At 40.8% G+C, this 20,943-nt stretch overlaps 1 protein-coding gene across 5 annotated transcripts in view; it reads left to right on the forward strand.

The window, feature by feature from the left end:
* Nucleotides 1-20,943, forward strand: part of dmd (dystrophin) — a 1,950,296-nt gene that overhangs the window by 289,378 nt on the left and 1,639,975 nt on the right. For all 5 annotated transcript variants that reach the window (XM_068040560.1, XM_068040554.1, XM_068040555.1 and 2 more), the window contains exon 3: nt 19,534-19,626. In XM_068040560.1, coding sequence (XP_067896661.1) covers nt 19,534-19,626 — 93 coding nt within the window. The remainder of the gene's footprint in view (nt 1-19,533; nt 19,627-20,943) is intronic.

Here is a 20,943-nt window from a genome sequence, read left to right on the forward strand (position 1 = left end):
CTCTATCATGCAAAGTGACCCAAATTAATCCCTGCTGAGGTTAACTCCCAAAATGCACAATATTAGTCCAGCTTGGATCACTTGAAATTTTGAGTCACCTTTCTGTTCTGTATTTCACACCCTTGTTTTTGCCTTTCACATTTTGTATTGGCTAAGTGCATCCATGGGAAGAGGCAAGTGAACAAAGACCAGTACAGCACAGGAACAGGCCATTCGGCCCTCCAAGCCTGCGCCGATCTTGATGCCTGCCTAAACTAACACCTTCTGCACTTCCGGGGCCCATATCCCTCTATTCCCTTCCTATTCATATATTTGTCAAGATGTCGCTATCGTATCTGCTTCCACCACCTCCCCTGGCAGCAAGTTCCAGGCACTCACCACCCTCTGTGTAAAAACCTTGCCTCACACATCCCCTCTCAACTTTGCCCCTTGCACCTTAAACCGATGTCCCCTAGTAACTGACTCTTCCACCCTGGGAAAAAGCTTCTGACTATCCACTCTGTCCATGTCGCTCATACCTTTGTAAACCTCTATCATGTCGCCCCTCCACCTCTGTCGTTCCAGTGAAAACAATCCGAGTTTTTCCAACCTCTCCTCATAGCTAATGCCCTCCAGACCAGGCAACATCCTGGTAAACCTCCTCTGTACCCTCTCCAGAGCCTCCACGTCCTTCTGGTAGTGTGGCGACCAGAATTGCACGCAATATTCTAAGTGTGGCTTAACTAAGGTTCTGTACAGCTGCAACATGACTTGCCAATTTTTATACTCTATGCCCCGACCGATGACGGCAAGCATGAAGAAGGAGGGAAGGATGGTAAGTATAGTATTTATTTGATCCCTGTTTTTTAATAGGGTTAGGGTGCTTTTCACCTGATGATGGAGAGCATCAGTATCGGGAATTACTCCAGAAGCTTGCACTACTGCTGTAGTTTAATGGTATTTATTTCCAATTCCTCCACATCAGATTGTGAGAGCCTCCAAAGCTAAAACTGTAATGTCCTCAACAGGAAAACCACTCTTGTTCTTTCCTGTAAATTGAGGGAATAAACTTTTCATTATTTTGCTCTCAAGTTGGTACTTTACTTCTCACAAGTACTTTTGTTAAATTCACTCTGTGAGCTTGATCTTAACTCCCAAGCAGGAATGCAGCAAAGCGAATGACAGTCCTGTCAGGGAATGGCAGCAGGCAGGCTCAGCTAAATTTGATGGCTGGGCCTCATTAACATGCCACTTGCCAACTTCCTGATCTAAAGGGCCAGGAGGTCTTGAGGAAGCAGCTGCCAGCCGTTATAATTTGGCACCATGAGGCCTCTGCAGGAAACCTGAACAATGGTCCCTGGCCTAGGGTAAGTACTTCAGGCTGGAAAGCCAGGGGCTGGTGGGGGGGGGGGCCCTAAATTTTGTTGTGGACCTGGGAGAACTCCTGGTGCACTAGAAAACATTAAAAAGAAAACACATTTAAAAACTTAGCTTGATGGGCTTCATCTATCCCAGCTTCTGTATCCAGCTGGTTTGGTCTGGTGGGAAGCCAATGCTGCTCCCTGCTCAAGCCTTAGGTAAAAATATCCAAACAGGCCTTTTAATATTACAGATCAGGGTGGGAAAGGAAGGCCTCCATTTAATCTGCATCACACCTGGTTTCCAAGAGGTAGTGAAGTTAAAAATTGAGTCCTATATTTCTTTTTCCAACGAGACAACTCTGACCTTTTCCTGAAGGGTTCATTAGTTTCCAACAAAGCATTTTTGATGCATTTGTGTCCTGATAAATGAGGGAATTAGTAGAACTGTTCTGAATGATTGTTACAACAACAATAAAACCCAAAGCACCCAATAGTGGTAGAAATATCTGGAGATTGAGAAATCAAAGAAGCACAGGTTTGAAAATGCCTTTGAATGAGCTGACAGAGGTGGCAAGGTAGAGGATTTTAGGCAGCATTTGGGATGGAACCTGCTGAATGATCGGCAGCCAAACTGGAGCAAAAAGGGGTGATGCAAAGCAGCTTACAACCAGAAGATTGGAAGGCATGTGCAGAAACAAAGGGTTGAATGAAGTTGAGGGTGATGGAGAGATTTGCAGATGAGAACTGCTATTGGACTTCATCGTCAAGTGTTCTGACACAGCAACAAGCCATTTGGCCCATCATGTCTGTGCTGGTGTTTATCTGCACAGATATAATCCCAATCTCTTGCTCACCCCGCATAACTACAGTATTCTCCTTTTTTCCAATGTAATTCCCTTTGAAAAGTACTTGTGAACTGTGTTTCAATAATGATTTGTGGTGAAAAATTCCTCATTCCAACCTCCCTTTAAATTTTTTGATCATCATCTTATTTATGCGCTCTCGTGTTACCATCTCACCAATCAATGAAAACAATCTATCACTAATTATGTTCTGCCAACCTTCATAACTTTGAAGACTTTTATCAAGAAACCCCTCAAACTGCTTGGCTGTGGTTTAAAAGAAAGCCTTGGCTTCTCTGGTCTTTCTACTTAATAGTAACCCTCATTCATGGTAATATCCAAATGAATCTAAACTGCACTTTTTCCGTGACTTTCATGTTCCTGCTATAATAAGATGTCACTTCAATTGCAGCTAGATTAAGGCCAATGTTCAAGGTTAACTCTTTCCTTTTGTACTCTGTGTCTCCAGATACTGTTCGGACCGCTCAGGACAAAGCCCCCCAATCAATATATATAATTCTGATTGCGGTGGTAGCAATGCACTGTCAATTCAGTCCCGTTGCTCCACAGGTCGCATCATATTTCTTTAAGCTTTCAAAATTGAAGAAAAAAAGCAGCCACATTGAACAATGTGGTAACCCCAGAATGAAGTGAACCAAACCAGGTATCTTTAGATATCAACAAATTAACTATTTATTTTTAAAAAATTAAAATCTTAAACACTACTAAGATAAACCAATATCTAAAGACCTTGTGACTTCTAATTTAAAAATCTAACTCCTGCATTCACATACATATACTTGGTTTTAAATTAGCTGACCGAAAAATAGTAAAAATAAAAAGTCTTTGCAAATTACGTTCCTGATGAATGGTCTTCCAATACAACACAAAGTTCACTTGCAGTCTTCCAAGGTCTGATGAAAACAGAAGGTCCTTCCAAAGATAGGGGATCAACAGTTCGGCTGTTGTAGTATTAAACTCTTTTTTTCCTCATGATAAACACAGCAGATATCAATAATTTGGTTGTGAAAGAAAAAAGTGTTTTTCTTTTTAATGGAATTAATTCAGTTTGAAGTGTTGTAGAATTTTGAGAGAGAAATAACACAGCTTTTCTTCCTTCAGTTTAAATTGTCTCAGAGCTCTGCTTCTTCCTTCAATTGCTGGAAAAGTCTTTCTCTGCAAACCAGTCTCAGCCAGCCAGTTTTCAAAAATCAAAATGTAACACTGAATCTCGTGTCCTCTCTCTCTCTCTGTGGCTGTTGCTTGACAACCAGAATGCACCCTGGCTCACTGTGTCTCTGGAGAGTTCTTAAAGGTGCACTGTTCATAGAAACATAGAAAATAGGAGCAGGAGTAGGCCATTTGGCCCTTCGAGCCTGTTCCGCCATTCATCATGATCATGCCTGATCATCCAACTCAGTAGCTTGTTCTCGCTTTCACCCCATACCCTTTGATCCCTTTAGACCCAACAGCTATATCTAACTCCTTCTTGAAAACATTCAATGTTTTGGCCTCAACTGCTTTCTGTGGTAGCGAATTTGTTAGGCTCACCACTCTCTGGGTGAAGAAATTTCTCCTCATCTCAGTCCTGAAAGGTTTACCCCATATCTTTAGACTATGACCTCTAGTTCTGGACTAGCCCACCATCGGGAACATCCTTCCTGCATCTACCTTGTCAAGTCCTGTTAGAATTTTATAGGTTTCTATGAGATCCCCCCTCACCTTTCTGAACTCCAGTAAATATAATCCTAACCGACTCAATCTCTCCTCATACGTCAGTCCCACCATCCCAGGAATCAGTCTGGTAAACCTTCACTGCACTCCCTCTATAGCAAGAACATCCTTCCTCAGATAAGGAGACCATTTGGAGATATTACATTTAGTTCCCTCATCTAAATCATTAATATATATTGTGAATAGCTGGGATCCTAGCATCAATCACTGCGGTACCCCGCTAGTCACTGCCTGCCATTCAGAAAAAGACCCATTCATCCCTCCTGTTTGTTTCCTGTCTGCCAACCAATTTTCTATCCATTGCAATACACTACCCCCAATCCCATGTGCTTTAATTTTACATGCTAATCTCTTATGTGGGACTTTGTCGAAAGTCTTCTGAAAATCCAAATAAACCACATCCACTGGCTCCCCCTCATCAACTCTACGAGTTACATCCTCGAAGAATTCTAGTAGATTTGTCAAGCATGATTTCCCTTTCGTAAATCCATGCTGATTCTGCCCGATTCTACCACTGTACTCTAAGTGCTCTGCTATAAAAGCTTTGATAGTGGACTCTATAATTTTCCCCACTACTGACGTCAGGCTGACTGGTCTATAGTTCCCTGCTTTCTCTCTACCTCCCTTTTTAAATGGTGGGGTTATATTAGCTACCCTCCAATCTGTAGGAACTGTTCCAGAGTCTATAGAATCTTGGAAGATGACCACCAATGCATCCACTATTTCTAGGGCCACTTCCCTAAGTACTCTGGGATGCATACCATCAAGCCTTGGGGATTTATCGGCCTTCAATCCCATCAATTTCCCCAACACCATTTCTCTACTAATACTGATTTCCTTCAGTTCCTCCCTCTCACTAAGCCCTGTGTTCCCCAACATTTCTGGTATGATATTTATTTCCTCCTTTGTGAAGGCAGAACCAAAGTATGCATTTAGTTGGTCATCCATTTCTTTGTTCCCCATAATAAATTCCCCTGTTTCTGACTGTAAGGGACCTACATTTGTGTTCACCAATCTTTTTCTCTTCACATACCTATAGAAACTTTTACAGTCAGTTTTTATGTTCCCTGCAAGCTTGCTCTCATACTCTATTTTCCCCTTCTTAATCAATCCCTTGGTCCTTCTTTACTGAATTCTAAACTGCTCCCAATCCTCAGGTCTGTTGTATTTTCTGGCAGATTTATATGCCTCTTCCTTGGATCTAATGCTATCTCTAATTTCCCTTGTAAGCCATGGTTTGGCTACCTTCCCCGTTTTATTTTTGCGCCAGACAGGGATAAACAATTGTTGCAGTTCATCCATGTGCTGTTTAAATGTTTGCCATTGCCTATCCACTGTCATCCCTTTAAGTAACGTTTCCCAATCCGTCATTGCCACTCGCGCCTCATATCTTCGTAGTTTCCTTTATTAAGATTCAGGACCCTAGTCTCAGAATCAACCACGTCATTCTCCATCTTGATGAAGAATTCTATCATATTATGGTCGCTCATCCCCAAGGGGTCTCGCACCACTAGATTGTCAATTATTCCTCTCTCATTACCCAATACCCAGTCTAAGATGGCCTGTTCTCTAGTTGGTTCCTCAACGTATTGGTCCAGTAAACCATCCCGTATACACTCCAAGAATTTCTCTTTTACGGTATTGGAACTAATTTGATTTGCCCAATCTATATGCAGATTAAAGTCACCCATAATTACAGATGTTCCTTCGGGGTCTATATACAACACCCACTAACATTTTTTGCCCCTTAGTGTTTCTCAGCTCGACCCATACAGATATCTTTTCTCACTATTGCGTTAATTTCCTCTTTAACCAGAAATGCACTCCACCGTCTTTTGCTTTTTGTCTGTCCTTCCTAAATACTGAATACGCCTGGATGTTCATTTCCCATGCCTGGTCACCTTGCAGCCATGTCTCCGTAATCCCAACAGTCTTAAAGGCGCACCGCAATATTTCCGAGGAGAAAAAAAAACACAGGTCCGTGACAATACAAACCACAGGATTTTGTTTGCTTTTTCAAAAGCTTTATCTACATGTGCTGCTACCTTTTAACAGACTGTGTATTTGCAGGTCTCGCTGCTCATTTACTCTGTTGAACATCTAATAATTGAAAGTGTGCTTCTTATCCCTATTCTTAGTTCCCAAATGCAGTACTTCATATTTCTCTATATCAAAAGGTACCTGGCCATCCTGCTTAACTGTCTATGTGCCCCAGCTTCTTTGACAGTTCCTGCCATAATTTGCCATATCCCTTCTCCCTCCCCCTGAAAATTTGGTGTCATCAGGACATTTTTCTACTTTTCTCTTAATTGCCAGGCCTGTATCATTTATGTAAAGTAACTAAGAATAGCTCCAATACAAACCCTATGGAAAACCACTCAGCACATGCCTACGATCTGAAAAACTCTTTTAGCCCTATACTTTGCTCTCTGCTCCAATCATTTCTCTACCCACGTGGCATATTCAACTTAATTCCAGGCACTATTATTTTTGCTGTAAGACTCTTATGTAATATGGTCAGAGTCATAGAATGATACAGTACAGAAGGAGGCCATTTGGCTCACAGTCTCTTTGCTGGCTCTTTGGTAGACCTGTCCAATTAGTCGCACTCGCCTGTTATTTCCTCATCGTCCTTTAAATGTTCTCCCTTCAAGTATTTATTGAATTCCCTTTGGAAAGTTACTGTTGTATCTCCTTCCACCACCCATTCAGGAAGTGTATTCCAGATCACAACAACTCGCTGTGTAAAATTTTCTTTCCTCATCTTTAGTTCTTTTGCTTGTCGCCTTAAATCTGTGATCCTCTGGTTACTGATCCTTCTGTCTCTGGGGAAAAAAGTTTATCCTTATTTACTTTATCAAAACTATTCATGAGTTCGGACACCTCTATCAAATCTTCTCTTACCTTTCTCTGCTCTAAGGAGAATACTGGCTTCCCCAGTCATACCACATATGTGAAGTCCCTGATCCCTGGTACCATTCTAGTAAATCTCTTCGGCAACCTTTCTAAGGCCTTAATATTTTTGATACATAGAATCGAATGCAATATCCCAGCTGAGGCTTAACCAGTGTTTTATAAACGTTGAGCATAACTTCCTTGCTTTTGTACTCTATGCCTCTGTTAATAAAGCCGAAGATCCTGTAGTTTTTTTTCACATTCTTCTCAATTTGTCCTGCTGCCTTCAGAGATTTGCATACAAACAACCCCTGGTCTCTCTGTTCTGCACCTCCATTAAAATTGTACTATTTAGGTCATATTGCTTCTCCTCATTCTTCCGACCAAAATGTATCACTTCACACATCTCTATTAAATTTCATCTGCCATGTGTCTGCCATTTCACCACTCTGTCAGTGTCCTCCTGATGTCTGTTATTATCCTCCTTGTTGTTTACTACATTTTGAAGTTTCATGTCATTGCAAACTTTGAAATTATGCCCTGTATACCCAAGTCCAGGTCATATATACATTAAAAAGAACAGTGATCCTAATACTGAGCCCTGGGGAACATTACCAGATATTTCCCTCCAGTCAAAAAAAAACAACTGTTTACCACTACTTTCTGCTTTCTATCCCTCAACTAATTTTGTACCAATGCAACCACTGCCCCTTTAATCCCACGGGCTTAAATTTTGCTAACAAGTCTATTATGTGTCTTTCATACAGCTTCTAAAAGTCCATATAGACAACATTAACTGCACTACCTTCATCAACCCTCTTATTACTTTGTTACGACCTGGTGAGAAAGGTGTCTCGGGTTCCCCTTCAGCCTTAACCTGGTCTTAGCATAACAGGGTTTAATTTTAAACACACCATGTTTTTAGCTCCCCCTTGGTGAATTCTTGTTCACCGCTTTCCAATTATAAGGCAAAGAAACTAGCACAAACAGGTTTTCTTCGGTTTAAAAAAGAAAAGTTGAAATTTATTGAACTTGAACTTAAACTCTAATTCAGTTGACGCCTACGGATACATGAAGCACCCATGCTAGCATGCATATACAATACACACATGCAAATAGAGACAGAAAAAAGCAGAAGAAAAATAAAGTGGAAAAGTTTGAGGCAATATCTGAAGAGTTTTTGTTACGGTTCTTCGAGCTCACTGTAGAGTCCTTGATTGCAGGTAGATCTTGTTTTTCGTTGGGGTCCAGTATTCTTCTTAAACCTTGTTCGCTTTAGGAGACTTTTCTCTCTTGGGGTTCATGTGTCTTCAGTGGATTCAGAGGCTTGTGAGAAAGAGGTGGGAGCAGACAGGAGAGATCTTCTCAGTCCAGGAGCAAACAGACACTCTCTTGAGTTCAACTGTTTGTACAATTCAGAAAAACCCAGGTTGCCAAGCAGGTTAGTCATGTGACTAACTGGTCTGACCACGTCTTGGATTGTATCACCTTAGCAGTCTCTGGAATGCTCCTGTTACACACAATACCTGGTGATCAAGGTCCATTGTAGATTGAATGTGTTAGGGAATAGTCCTTTGTCCTTCCAAGCACCATCTGTTAATATGCAATGTCTTTTCCAGCCACGGCTGATCTGTTGATCTTTGTTCACTCCAATAACAGTTTAAAATTAATGTTCATGACAACATTAATATGCCTTATTCTTGGCCGAGGTGTTGGGGGGGTTTGATAGCATGACAACATCATCAGAAACTCATCTAACAAATTTGTGCTGACTTTCGTTAAATAGCCCATATATTTACAAGTATCAGTTAATTTTGTCCTGGATTATTGGGCTGAATTTTCCCAGCCCATTGGGGTTGGACTAGGAGGTGGAGGGGTCTGACCAAATGGCGGGGGAAGCCATCAGAACTGGAGCCTGACCTCTTCCCGCTGCCAGCACATACTGCCAGCAGTGGGCACCTCAGCAGCTCAATTGCCTGCTGGCCACGTAAGGGCCCAATTAAGGCCACTTCCCCCCAACCCCCCCCCCCCTTCCCCCCACGCAGGCATTTTGCCTGCATTGGGAAATCCCACCCCAGCAGCCTCCTAGCGGGTTCCTGGGCCCTCCCTGATGGGCATTCCATGGCCCAAGAAGGGGTCTCCTGGCGGCCATGGCTGACTGACCCCGCAGCAACAATGCTGCAGATGCACCACGAACCCTCACCCCGATAGCCCAGCCTGCCTGGCCTGGTCTTTCTCCCCAAAACCTACCTGACCTTCGAGGATGCCACGCCATTGAGACAACCTCTCCCTGGTGTTGCAGCCTCCGCAGTGGCCACTGCTCAATTGGGTGGCGGCCTGTTAATTGTCTGCCACTAGCAAAATGCCCCTCCAGGATCCAGCCACCTGCCAGAGCAGGCTCACCTCCTGCTTTTTGCCCTGGCAGCAAGATCTCAGCCCTGCCCGCAAAATTCAGCCCCTTGTTTTGAAAGTTTCCCCACCACCGACATTATGCTGACTAGCCTGTAGTTGCTGGATTTATTCTTCCCTCTCCCTTTTTTTGAACAGTGGGGTAACATTTACAATCCTCAGTCCTCTGTCATCACCCCCGCCCCCCACTCCACCCACCCCACCTCCATATCTAAGGAGGATTGGAGGATTGTAGAAGATTGCAATTTTCACTTCTTTCCCTCAGCAACCTAGGATGCACCCCATCTGGACTGGGTGACTTTCCTACTTTGAGCGCTGCCAACCTTTTAAGTACCTCCTCTTTATATATTTTTATCCTAAGGAATTTTTCTACCACCTGACTACCTCCTTCTTGACTGTGACATTGGTAAAACCCTCTTCTTCCCTTAAGACAGATGCAAAGTATTCATTTAGTACCTCAACCATGATCTGTGCCTCGACAAGATGATCTCCTTTTTGACAACCTATTGGCTCACCCTTCCTTGGACTACCCTTTAGTTATTTATATGTGTATAAAAGAGAGTTGGGCTCCCGTTTTATATTAACCACTAATCTATTCTCATACTCTCTCTTTGCCCCTCTGATTCCTTTATTTTGTTTTCCTCTGTACTTTCTATTTTCACCTTGGTTCTCTACTGTATTATTAACCTTACATCTGTCATAAGCATCCTTTTTCTGTCCCATTTTAATCTGCATAGTCATCCAGGGAGCTCCAGCTTTGGATGCACTTCCTTTCCTCCTTGTGGGAATATGTCTACGCTGTACTGAACTGTCTCCTCTTTGAAGGCATCCCATTATTCAAATATTGTTTTGCTGACCAATTTTTGATTCCAATCCACTTGAGCCAGATCCCACTTTAACTGTTTCAAGAGTTTTCACAATTTTTGTCACAGGAAGGATGTGTAAATATGAGCAAATAAATAAGACGCTTGTTTTTTTAAAAAGCAAAATATATTCTTGCATGCTTAAAAAGGCAGCTCAATGAAAGATAGCATTAATGGTAAATGACAGCTGTTTTCCTCAGAAACTAAACAGTAGGCAATTTGTGAGTTCGTTTAGGTGAGCAAAAGAAACCAATAATCTATAATAATGGAAAATCCTATAATCCCTGTCTGTAAACAGATGTGAGATACTGTGACAGAAACTTTTTGAACAGGAAGGCTGCAAGGGCAGTCAGGTTTGTTTAAGGGATGTGGTGAAGGCCTTTGCTGAGACAAAGATTAGAAATGCTGGAGGAAAGTTAGAATCAATATTGTTCAAGTCCAAGATACTGGCTAGTGTGAGGTATTCTTTATTTGTATAATTGTGCAAAGATAAGCTGTATCATTTGAATTAAATGAATTTGTTCATAATGGCCGTTCTGTGTGCTCATCTTCCTGCAAAATAAAGCAGTTTTTTGTTTAGTATTTATCCTCTTCTCACCAAGTGTTTGCCCTGTTTTCCTTTCGAGGGTGGATTTACACTTTCATTGAAATAGACGTAGGGCAGTCTGTGTCAACTCTCATAAAAGCAAAATGTTCAGATCACTTAGGAGAGTGACTGACACCACTGATCTTGAAAAGAAATTGTAATTTGTAGCTTGAATTTGTAATGGGTATCTCATCAAATACTATAAAAATACATTAAAAAATAAACAAATCCATTGCATTACCTTTATTGATGATAAAGCATGACCTACCTTTTGGAAATCCATACTGACTGGCACCGATTAACTTGTGTTTCTCCAAATGCTATCTCTCTGAGACGCAATTTAATTCAAACTAACAGCAACTTTCACTTTCACTGCCATGGCATTAATTTGGCAGATTGGATCGCTTGCCTTTTTTAGAACCTGCCTGCTTTGCATCCCATTGATTGTTTGTTTGGCCATCTGAGACACATTCACAGTGACTGCAGTGAGTGTAATTCTATTCATGTGGACACGGCATATCTATGGTGTTGTACCAAGTCCCATTCATGTGCTTGCTGGCCTACGTTAACTCCAGCTCCGGCAAAGGCTCAATTTTTTAAAATTCTCATCCTGTTTACAGTTTCCTCCACGGGCTCGTCCCTCTCTGTTTCTGTCACCTCCTCCAGCCCTACAACCCTCCGAGCTCTCTGCGCTCTCCAATTGTAGCCTCTTGTGCATCCCCGATTGATGGTTGTGCCTTCAGCTGCCTAAGCCTCTCCTCCTGTCTATCTCTCCCTCCTCCTTTAAGATACTACTTAAAACCTACCTCTTTGACAAAGCTTTTGGTCACCTGTCTTAATATTTTGTTATGTATGAAATTTGGTTTGATAACGTTCGTGTCAAGTGCCTTGTAACATTTTACGAAGTTAAAGACATTATCTTCATGTACTGTTGTTTATGGAGGAAATAATTCTAGGAGAGTGGGTACTGAAATAAAATGCTGGAAATACTCAGCAGGTCTGGCACCATCTGGGGTGAAAGAAACAGAGTTAATGTTTCAGGTGGATGACCCTTCATCAGAACTGGAAAAAGTGAGAGATGTAGCAGTTTTCAGCAAGTACAAAGGCAGGGAAAGGGGGAGGGGAGGAAAGAACAAAGGGTCTTACTTTCTGGAAATACTATCTCACTGTCTGACTCAGCATTCAAACATATTAAACGGTGTGAACTTGCTGTACTTGCATGGTAAATACGAGCTGAACCCATCACAGCAAGTTCAGGCTTGTTCATTTCCGTCGAAGTATCCTTTTCATTGGAAATTAATTTTAACAAATGTGGAGTCTCGTTCGTTCAGGGTTTAATTGTTGTTGGAAATTTTTTTCTTAAGTGTATTTTTTAAAACTTTTTATTCTTGCCTTTTTTTTTCTCATTGTCTTTATCCAGTCTTTCCTTTTCTTTATTTTACTCTCCGTATCAGGTTTGACATTGAATTCACTACTCTCATCTACACTTCCTCATCTAACTAGTGGCAGGTGTCATTCGTTGACCAGTTACAGCAAATTCTGTGCCATTATATGTTCAGTCAGACCATTGACCAGAATTGTTGTAAATGAGAGAATATCTTTGATTTGTAACACTGCCATTGAGGCCCTGGGCTTCCCCTTTAGATAGTATAATGGAGGGACATTGAAATTGAGGGAAGATCAGTAACTGCATCCCTGTCTCGACATGGATTTTTCTCTCCTTGACCCAGAAGAGAAGGATGCTGCTGCCTATTTACTGTCCATTTATTGCTTGAATGCATATAACTGAGACTGTGGAAGCAGACCTTGGTAATTTGGTTAACAGAGTAGTCCTTGAAGGCACGCTGATGCTCATTTCCTCTCCTGACTAGTTGGGAACTCGGCTCAGTTCAAATTCTAATGTTAAAGTTGCATATTTACCACAAATCAGAAAAGAAACATTAGCGTTACATTGAATATGCCAGTCACTATTTCCTATTACGAGTGGAGACCGGACCTCTATAAAAGAACACAAAGGTACCACTAAACATAAAGCTGCTCTTCTAGCACTTGCTCATTCAAGTCATGTCACTTACTTTGCAAAGTTGAGCCAACACAAACTGGGCCGTATAGAATGCAGAAATGAGAAACTGACGTTCCTGAACAGTGTTATTTTGTATTATTCATAAACAATGTCTAAATGTATTTCATCGGTTATTCACTTTTGTTGTGTATGTGTGCAACTGTTAAAACGTTTTTAGCAGTCTATATTTTGTCTTGCTACATTGTGCAACTCACATTTTCAATCTGAGCCAATTTGTTGTCCAGGATTCTGTTTAGAAAACATGGACATCCTACCTAACCTCTAACCTCTTCTCTCTGTGGTGCTGCAGTGGTATTCCTCTTGCAGTATTGGCTGCATTTTGCTCCCTCAGCATTGGTAGTCTCCCTATTGCTAGCGGGAATCATACCCAGAGTTCATTGTACCTTAAATGTTACAAAGTCTAATCAACTAACTCTGACTGTTACTGGTGTGTCCTGGTATAAGAACATATGAATTAGAAGCAGGAGTAGGCCCCTCGAGCCTGCTCTGCCATTCAATAAGTTCATGGCTGAACTGATTACTCCACATTTCCACCTATCCCCAATAACCTTTCACCCCTTGCTTATCAAGAATCTATCTACCTCTGCCTTAAAAATATTCAAAGACGCTGCTTCCACCGCCTTTTGAGGAAGAGAATTCCAAAGACTCACGACCCTCAGAGAAAAAATTTCTATTCATTTCTGTCTTAAATGGGCGAACCCTTTATTTTTAAACAGTGACTGCTAGTTCTAGATTCTCCCACAAGGGGAAACATCCTCTCCATGTTCACCCTGTCAAGACACTTCAGGATCTTATATGTTTCAATCAACTCTTACTCTTCTAAATTCCAGCGGATACAAGCATAGCCTGTTCAATCTTCCCTCATAAGCCAACCTGCCCATTCCAGGTATTAGTCTAGTAAACCTTCTCTGAACTGCTTCCAATGCATTTACATCCTTCCTTAAATAAGGAGACCAGTACTGTACACAGTATTCCAGATGTGGTCTCACCAATGCCCTGTATAGCTGAAGCATAAATTCCCTACTTTTGTATTCAATTCTCCCTCGTGAAAAAATAACATTCTATTAGCTTTCCTAATTATGTGCTGTACCTGCATACTAACCTTTTGCGATTCTTGCACTAGGACACCCAGATCCCTCTGCATCTCAGAGCTCTGCAAACTCTCACCATTTAGATAATATGCTTCTTTTTTATTGTTCCTGCCAAAGTGGACTATTTCCCACTTTCCCACATCGTACTCCATTTTCCAGATCTTTGCCCACTCACCTAACCTATCTATATCACTCTGTAGCCCCCTTATGTTCTCTTCACAAGTTACTTTCCTACCTATCTTTGTGTCATCAGCAAATTTAGCAAACATACCTTCGGTATGTTCCTGTTCAAAATATTAATTACATTGTGTTGCCGTTCAAGATTGTTTACTGTCCTTTGTTGTGTGTGGGTGAGCGTAGCTGGCCTAACACTGGTTTGTTATCCAAGGGCAACATTGTTCTGAGCTTGATCTGTGGTTATTGTGGCTCTGTAAAATGAAACAGATAAGGAGGAAGAGAAAAATATGGTGCAGAAGGAATGAGACATGGATAGATCTCAAGTAATGCACATGGGGCAGGATTTTATTTTTTGGGTCGGGACTCCGACGTCAGGATCAAATGTGGGTCCTGTCCCCACGCCGTTCAAAGCAGTAAACTGATATCGATTTTTGCTAGGTTAGCCAATTAGTGGCCAGAGGGCACGCTTGCCATCCAAGTAAGGGTAAGTGGGCGGGTTCTCAAAGCTGGAGAGCCAGTAGGAGACCCTCCAGCACCAAAGGATGTGCAGCTTGCCATTGCAGAAAAGGGAGAGAGAAGGCGTCTCCATGTTGAGGCTTATATATCACCACTTATATTTGAAATTAAAAATGGCCACAGCTGTCAGACCACCATTGGGGATGGGGAACCACTCCACACGGCAGGCCACAGTTGCGGTCAAGTAGGTATTGTGGCTGTGGGGGAGGGTGTGCCTCAAAGTAACCCTGGAGCATTGGCCCCTCAGTCTGCCACAAAGAGGCTACCTCCAGGCATCAGCCATGCTTCCGAAGCCGCTGGAGACCTGCAGACTGACTGAAAAATTCCAATCGGCGTCTGATCAATGGCCTCAGTTGGCCTTTTAATTGGCTTAACAAGGTGCCCACCTCTGTTCCTGCCACTATGTCTGGGCCATAGTCTTGCCCATGGCTGGCAGAGCTAGGGGCTTGATGTGATGTTTGAACATTAGCAGAGAAAGTACACAAACCCCAAACATTCCTGTGGTACAGATATTTAGAGAACTTCATGACACTGGCATTGAGGGAGTTCCAAACCATGTTGAAGTAGGAAATGGTAATATTTAATGTCGAGCTTCAGGACTATAAATAATGGGTGTCACCGAGTCCTCCTAAACTCAGAACTTTATGTTTGGAAACATATTGGCATTTTATTTCATTGCAATTGATATTTCTAAACTCCAGTCTCTACTGTAATATGCAGAGAGACAGTCAACTGAAAAGATAAATATTTGAGGCCAACATCGTTTTAGAAAAATCACCTACACTGTCTGTCTATACCCTAAAAATTTTGCACATGGTGTGGACTTCCTAATGAGATGATTTTACAGGGTAAAATACTAGGTCAACATTCCAAATTAAAATTCTAATGTTTACCTATCAGCACTTAGCTGTAATAACAACAATTTGCATTTATATAGCACCTTTATAAAATATCCCAAGGCACTTCACAGGAGTATTATAAAGCAAAATTTGACATTGAACCAAATAAGGAAATATTCAAGCAGATTATCAAAACTTGGTCAAAGAGGTAGGTTTTAAGGAACATCTTAATTGAGGAAAGAGAGGTTTAAGGAGGAAATCCCAGAGGTCAGGGCCTCAACAGCCGAAGGCACGACCACCAAAAGTGGAACACTTAAAATCAAGGATGCTCAAAAGATCAGAATTAGAGGAGCGCAGATATCTCAGAGGGTTGCGAGGCTGGAGGTGATTACAGAGATAGGGAGGGGCAAGGCCATGGAGGGATTTGAAAACAAGGATGAGAATTTACAGCACAGGTGATGCTGTATAGAAAATTCCAGTATTAAAGTACATTGCTGCTCTTCCTGGCCCCACAAACAAAAATGAAAAACTTAGCTTGAATGGCTTGTTTTGCTTTGATTGTCTTACAATAACCCTTCACCTGACAGGAAAGCCGCAACAGCTTCCCCTTCAGGCTAGAGTTAAAATTGTAGTAAGAGCTCAATAACATCATCGGGCCTCCATCTGCATATGTAAAAAGGACCCCAGAAGCTTTCATCGGGCACCTTAGCCGCCTATCCCAGAAGTGCTGGTAAAAATTGGAAATGGCTGGAGATTGGTGGGTAAGTCACCAGTTGAATTTTAACTGCCTACCTGCCCAGTTTCTGCTGGAGTGGGTAGAATTAAAATTCATCCAATATCCTTCTTCATCTTAATTTGAGTTCACTTTTCCAAATTTACACAAAGAAGCATTTAATTTTGAAAGCAAATAGAAATACTCTGTTAACTTAAGTTTTTTTCAATATTTAGAAATTCAAATGTTTTCATATTCTTACAGCTTTATGTATGTGTGTGAGACAGTGAGACAGAAATACATGTCTGGAAACCCATTACAAAGCACCAACTTCATTGTTTGCGGAAATCCTGTGGAAAGCCGCAAACCAGTGCTGCCAGACATGTCATTGCTTTTATTCACATGTCCTCTTCTCCCGTGCTGACATACACCAGGAATCCACCAGTGAGCCAAACCACAGATTTGACTTCTGCAGTTCTACTAAACTCCAGCTCCTCCCTTCACAAAACCCTCCACATACTGCCAAAGACCAGCAGTTCCACTGCAGTACTATCAAAGTTCAGTTCTGCAGTATCCCACGACCACTCTACCGAAGCCTGAGATGAACCACCAGCCTACTGATGACAGACCGATAGTGCTCGAATGGAATTGCAGCCCACAAGTATCTACCACCAACTGGTGCATCTTATGTACCATCCTGCTGTGTATTCTTAACTGGTAACAATGTTAACAGATTAAAAATCATACCGGTAAAGAAATATGGAGAAAGTAATGATGACTTTTTTACTGTTTTCAGAAAGAAATGGTCAGTTATGGAACTGGATGCCTCGTAAAACTCCTAGGATATTTGCTTTTTTAATAAAATGTAACTCGACAGATTCAGTCAACATAAATTAGTTGCCAGATGTTATCAAAGAATCAATCCTTTGGCACACCATGAGCAACACAACAGGAAATCTACTTGCATGCTTTGTGTGTGGGCGCGTTTGAGTATACATCACTTTACAAAACACATTACTTTATGCCCAATTCTTGCCTTTTGAAATTCAGTGAGTCTGAAAGGCTTTATTATAACCTTAAATTGCTTTGAAAGCTACAGTGATTCTTTTTTTAAGTGGGGAAAGCTTCAAATTTGCAGACCAAGTTGTGTGACATGACTATTTCCTGAATTACAGCTGATGTAACCCACACAACAGATGCACTTTCATTCTGGATTCACGGTCTAACCAAATCATTTTCCCTTTGAAATGGCTTGCCTGCATACCTACCCTGCAAGCTCTATTGCCTGCTGATAGTAATACCATCTATGACCTAATATTCCAGGTCTACAAGGTGCTTCTGCCTCCTTAAATGCCACCATCTCTCGGAGTGATGCTGCAGTGGTAGAGAGCTGCCTTTTGCTGGTGGGGATTCTGATCAGTACTCAACCTGCATATGTAAACTGCACCAACACAGGAAAATTGGTCAGGAAGTCCCATGTCTCGACCCAAGTTTCCTCTGGCAGCAGTAGCCATCCCCTTGAGTCTTTGTCTATCCTATGATATAGGAAGGACAGGATTTTATCCCAGCACTTTTTCTTTGTGGGATATGAATGCTGTTCTTCCCAATATCATTAATTCCAATATGAACCACAACTTCTGGATGACCTCCCCACTTTCCAAGAGCTTCTTCATCCACTCCAATACTGCTTAACCTGGCATAAAAACAGAAAGTGCTGGAAATACTCAGCAGGTCTAGCAGCATCTGTGGAGCGAGAAACAGAGATGACGTTTCGGAACTGATGAAAGGTCACAGACCTGAAACGTTAACTCTGCTTCTTTCTCCACAGATGTTGCCAGACCTTCTATTTCCAGCACTTTCTGTTTTTCTTTCAGATTTCCAGCATCTGCAGTATTTTGAATTTATTTTACTGCTTAACTGGCATCTGGGATTCGAAGATGGTTAATCTGTATCCTGTGCTCCCTCCTCCCTTTCTGTGTTGTGTTAGCTGATGGGGAGCCCTACTGAATAAAAGTCAGGAGTTTACCCATTTTGACTTTATTGCTTTCACCAGCAGAGATTCCAGAGAGAAATAAATAGTCTTATAAGCGGCACAAACCTCCAACTTTTATTTTTTATTCAGTGGAGGAGAGTGAATTGATTTTACCTGGCATAAGGTCGATTCCTAATTGTCACAGGCTGGAAATGGTGAAGTAAAGCATATTCAAAGTCTAGGAAATATTCATTGGAAAACCCCAAATAATAAGGTAGCTGTTTTACATCCTGCTCATAATAATGGCATTGAGGCTTGATGAATGCTAATCTCCTACTTTCCCTAATGCATCTGTAAATGATGTTTAGGTATCATCATCCAGAAGAATCATTCCATTGCAGTGGAATAATCTGAAGAGGCTGTCATTTCACTCATGGAAGCTGGGTTTCAAGCCAGCCCAGAATAATAAAATGAAGGTTTCCTCTCATAACAGCTGTGAGAGTTCTACAAGAAATGACTTTAGTGCAATCAAATACAACTTCAATTGACAGCAATTTGTTTATGTGGATAATGGAGATGCAATTGTGGAGTGAAGGTGTACTTAATAGGTTGGGATGAGGTATATTGTTAGGGTCAAGGAGGGACAATGCTGCATTGGGAGTTTGTGATCGAATGGCTACAAAAGATCAGAAATTCAATTTCCCTTTTATAATATCTCTAACTTAAATAATTTGGTCATTTTAAAAAAAACTTTTCCAAACTGAGCCATCTGTTTAAAACAAAAACTTTTCAGCTAAGCGCTTTCTGTATTTAAAACTGTTGTTTCCCTTCAAATATTCTTCTGTGATTGTGGTCTATTGTAAAAGGATGCTGAGTTGCTTTGGGCTGATCTCGTCCTATGACAATTCCAGCAGCATTGTTTGGTGGACAAACAAGAAAGGTTCCATGCTATCAGTTTTATTTTATATATATATTGTATGTGTGCTGCCTAATAAATACTGCCTTTTTAAAGAAATATTAGAAATATAAATGAGCTGAATGTATGTAGACACTACTTCCTGAAAACTCTGCTTGTTTCTTATCGCAGTGCAAAATGTCGCAAATGATACCTGGAGACAGTTATTCAATATTGTTGCACATTGTGCGCAATATATATTGGGGATTTGAACTTGTTTAGTTTCTTGAACCTGTTCTGAATACAGTCATTTAGGTTAGGATCCCTGAGTGAAACTTAGCATACTGTTCACTGCCACCTTCTTGCTATGTGTTGAAAACCTCCAATGACTATGAGGAAAATGTAATAAGTGCTGACTGGCAAGTGAATTTTTCATATTTAAATACTGTACTACAAACATAAAATAATACTTCTCAACCAAAATGAAATTCTGAACATTTTTTCATTTCAGCTGGGAAGTTAGATGTCTATGGTAGGCTATATTGTTTCTTGTAAATAATTTTCTCTTTCTTCATCTAGGCTGGGAAACCTTCGATTGAAGATTTATTCACTGACCTTCGTGATGGAAGAAGGCTTCTGGAACTTCTGGAGGGTTTTGTTGGCCATGATCTAGTACGTAGGAAATTTACATTACTCAATTTTGTTAACCTCAGCAGCAAGTATAAAGATTTTTTGATAGATTATAGATGCATGTTGTTTTCCCTTGAGTTGTACAAGTTTAACATGTGGACAAATGTGATCAGTAATGGTACGACAGTGTCCTTTATTTGTGTAGAACTACAGATTTTAGGAACTTTTATTTCACTTTATTTATTACGTATCGTGTTTTATAATTGACTCCAAGATTTATCATTCTTATTCACACCTGTTTGTGGTTTATCAAAAATAAAAACACTATAGATTTCATAGCAAGTCTTCTGAGCCATGTATACTAGAAATATTGTACTGAATCGATGCAAAATCTACTGTACAACTGCAGTAATTTCAGTTTCATGGCAATTGTCTGAGGTCACTTTGAGGAAACCATCTTGTACTGTTTAAGCTATGTACTGATGACAATATATTTGAAATCATTGGAAACAATGATCTAACTGTCCCCTTAGCATGGAAGGTCTGAAGCTATGCAGTGAGCATGGTTAAAATCTGCCCAAGGTTTCTCAAATTAGTTATGTCGATAGATACTGTGGATGCCATAAATGGAGTTACTCTATGTCTCTTTTCCTTCAGACACTGGTAGTATACGAGATAAAGTCAGCAAACTATAAATGACAGCTTTAGATGGACAGATAGTGAAGGAAGGAGAAGTGATGAATAGAAAATGGATAATAAGATTGTTAGCCATTTTTAACTTGCATTTGGCACACTGTCAATGTTGAAATATATTATGTTTTTTCTGACATCCTCACTGTTACAACAGTGTTGTGATGAAGTGACCCATTTCATTTTGAGGGTCAGGAAATCTCCTGCAGCTTTTTTAAATCAGTGTATTCTGAAAATCATTTGTCTTTTCAGAGTGATTTGTTCCCATTTCTTTGCAGGAAGCCTGCTTGCAAATTACATTTGCCAGGCCTGCTATACAACAGAATCAGGCAATTGTCAATTTTGTGATAAATGACTTAAAAATCTATTTACAATCATAATTTGAATTATTTTTTTTAAAGATGGATTACCATCTCTCCAAGAAATAAATATCATACATCATAATATCAAAAGTCCTACTATATTTATTTCACTTAACATCTCCATCACAATGGCCACAATGATAGGTTTTCATTTCATTTAAGGCCAGTAAGAGTGTGATTCAGGTGTGTCTAATGGACATACCTCAATTTTACTTTCCTCCTTTCTTTCCCTTTTCTTCTGTGACCATGATGAAAAGAGCACCTTTTCACATGGCATTCTATCTTGTGGTCAGACTGAATACTGGCC

The sequence above is a fragment of the Heterodontus francisci genome, chromosome 10, assembly GCF_036365525.1.
Source record: "Heterodontus francisci isolate sHetFra1 chromosome 10, sHetFra1.hap1, whole genome shotgun sequence".
Classification (NCBI taxonomy): Eukaryota; Metazoa; Chordata; class Chondrichthyes; order Heterodontiformes; family Heterodontidae; genus Heterodontus; species Heterodontus francisci.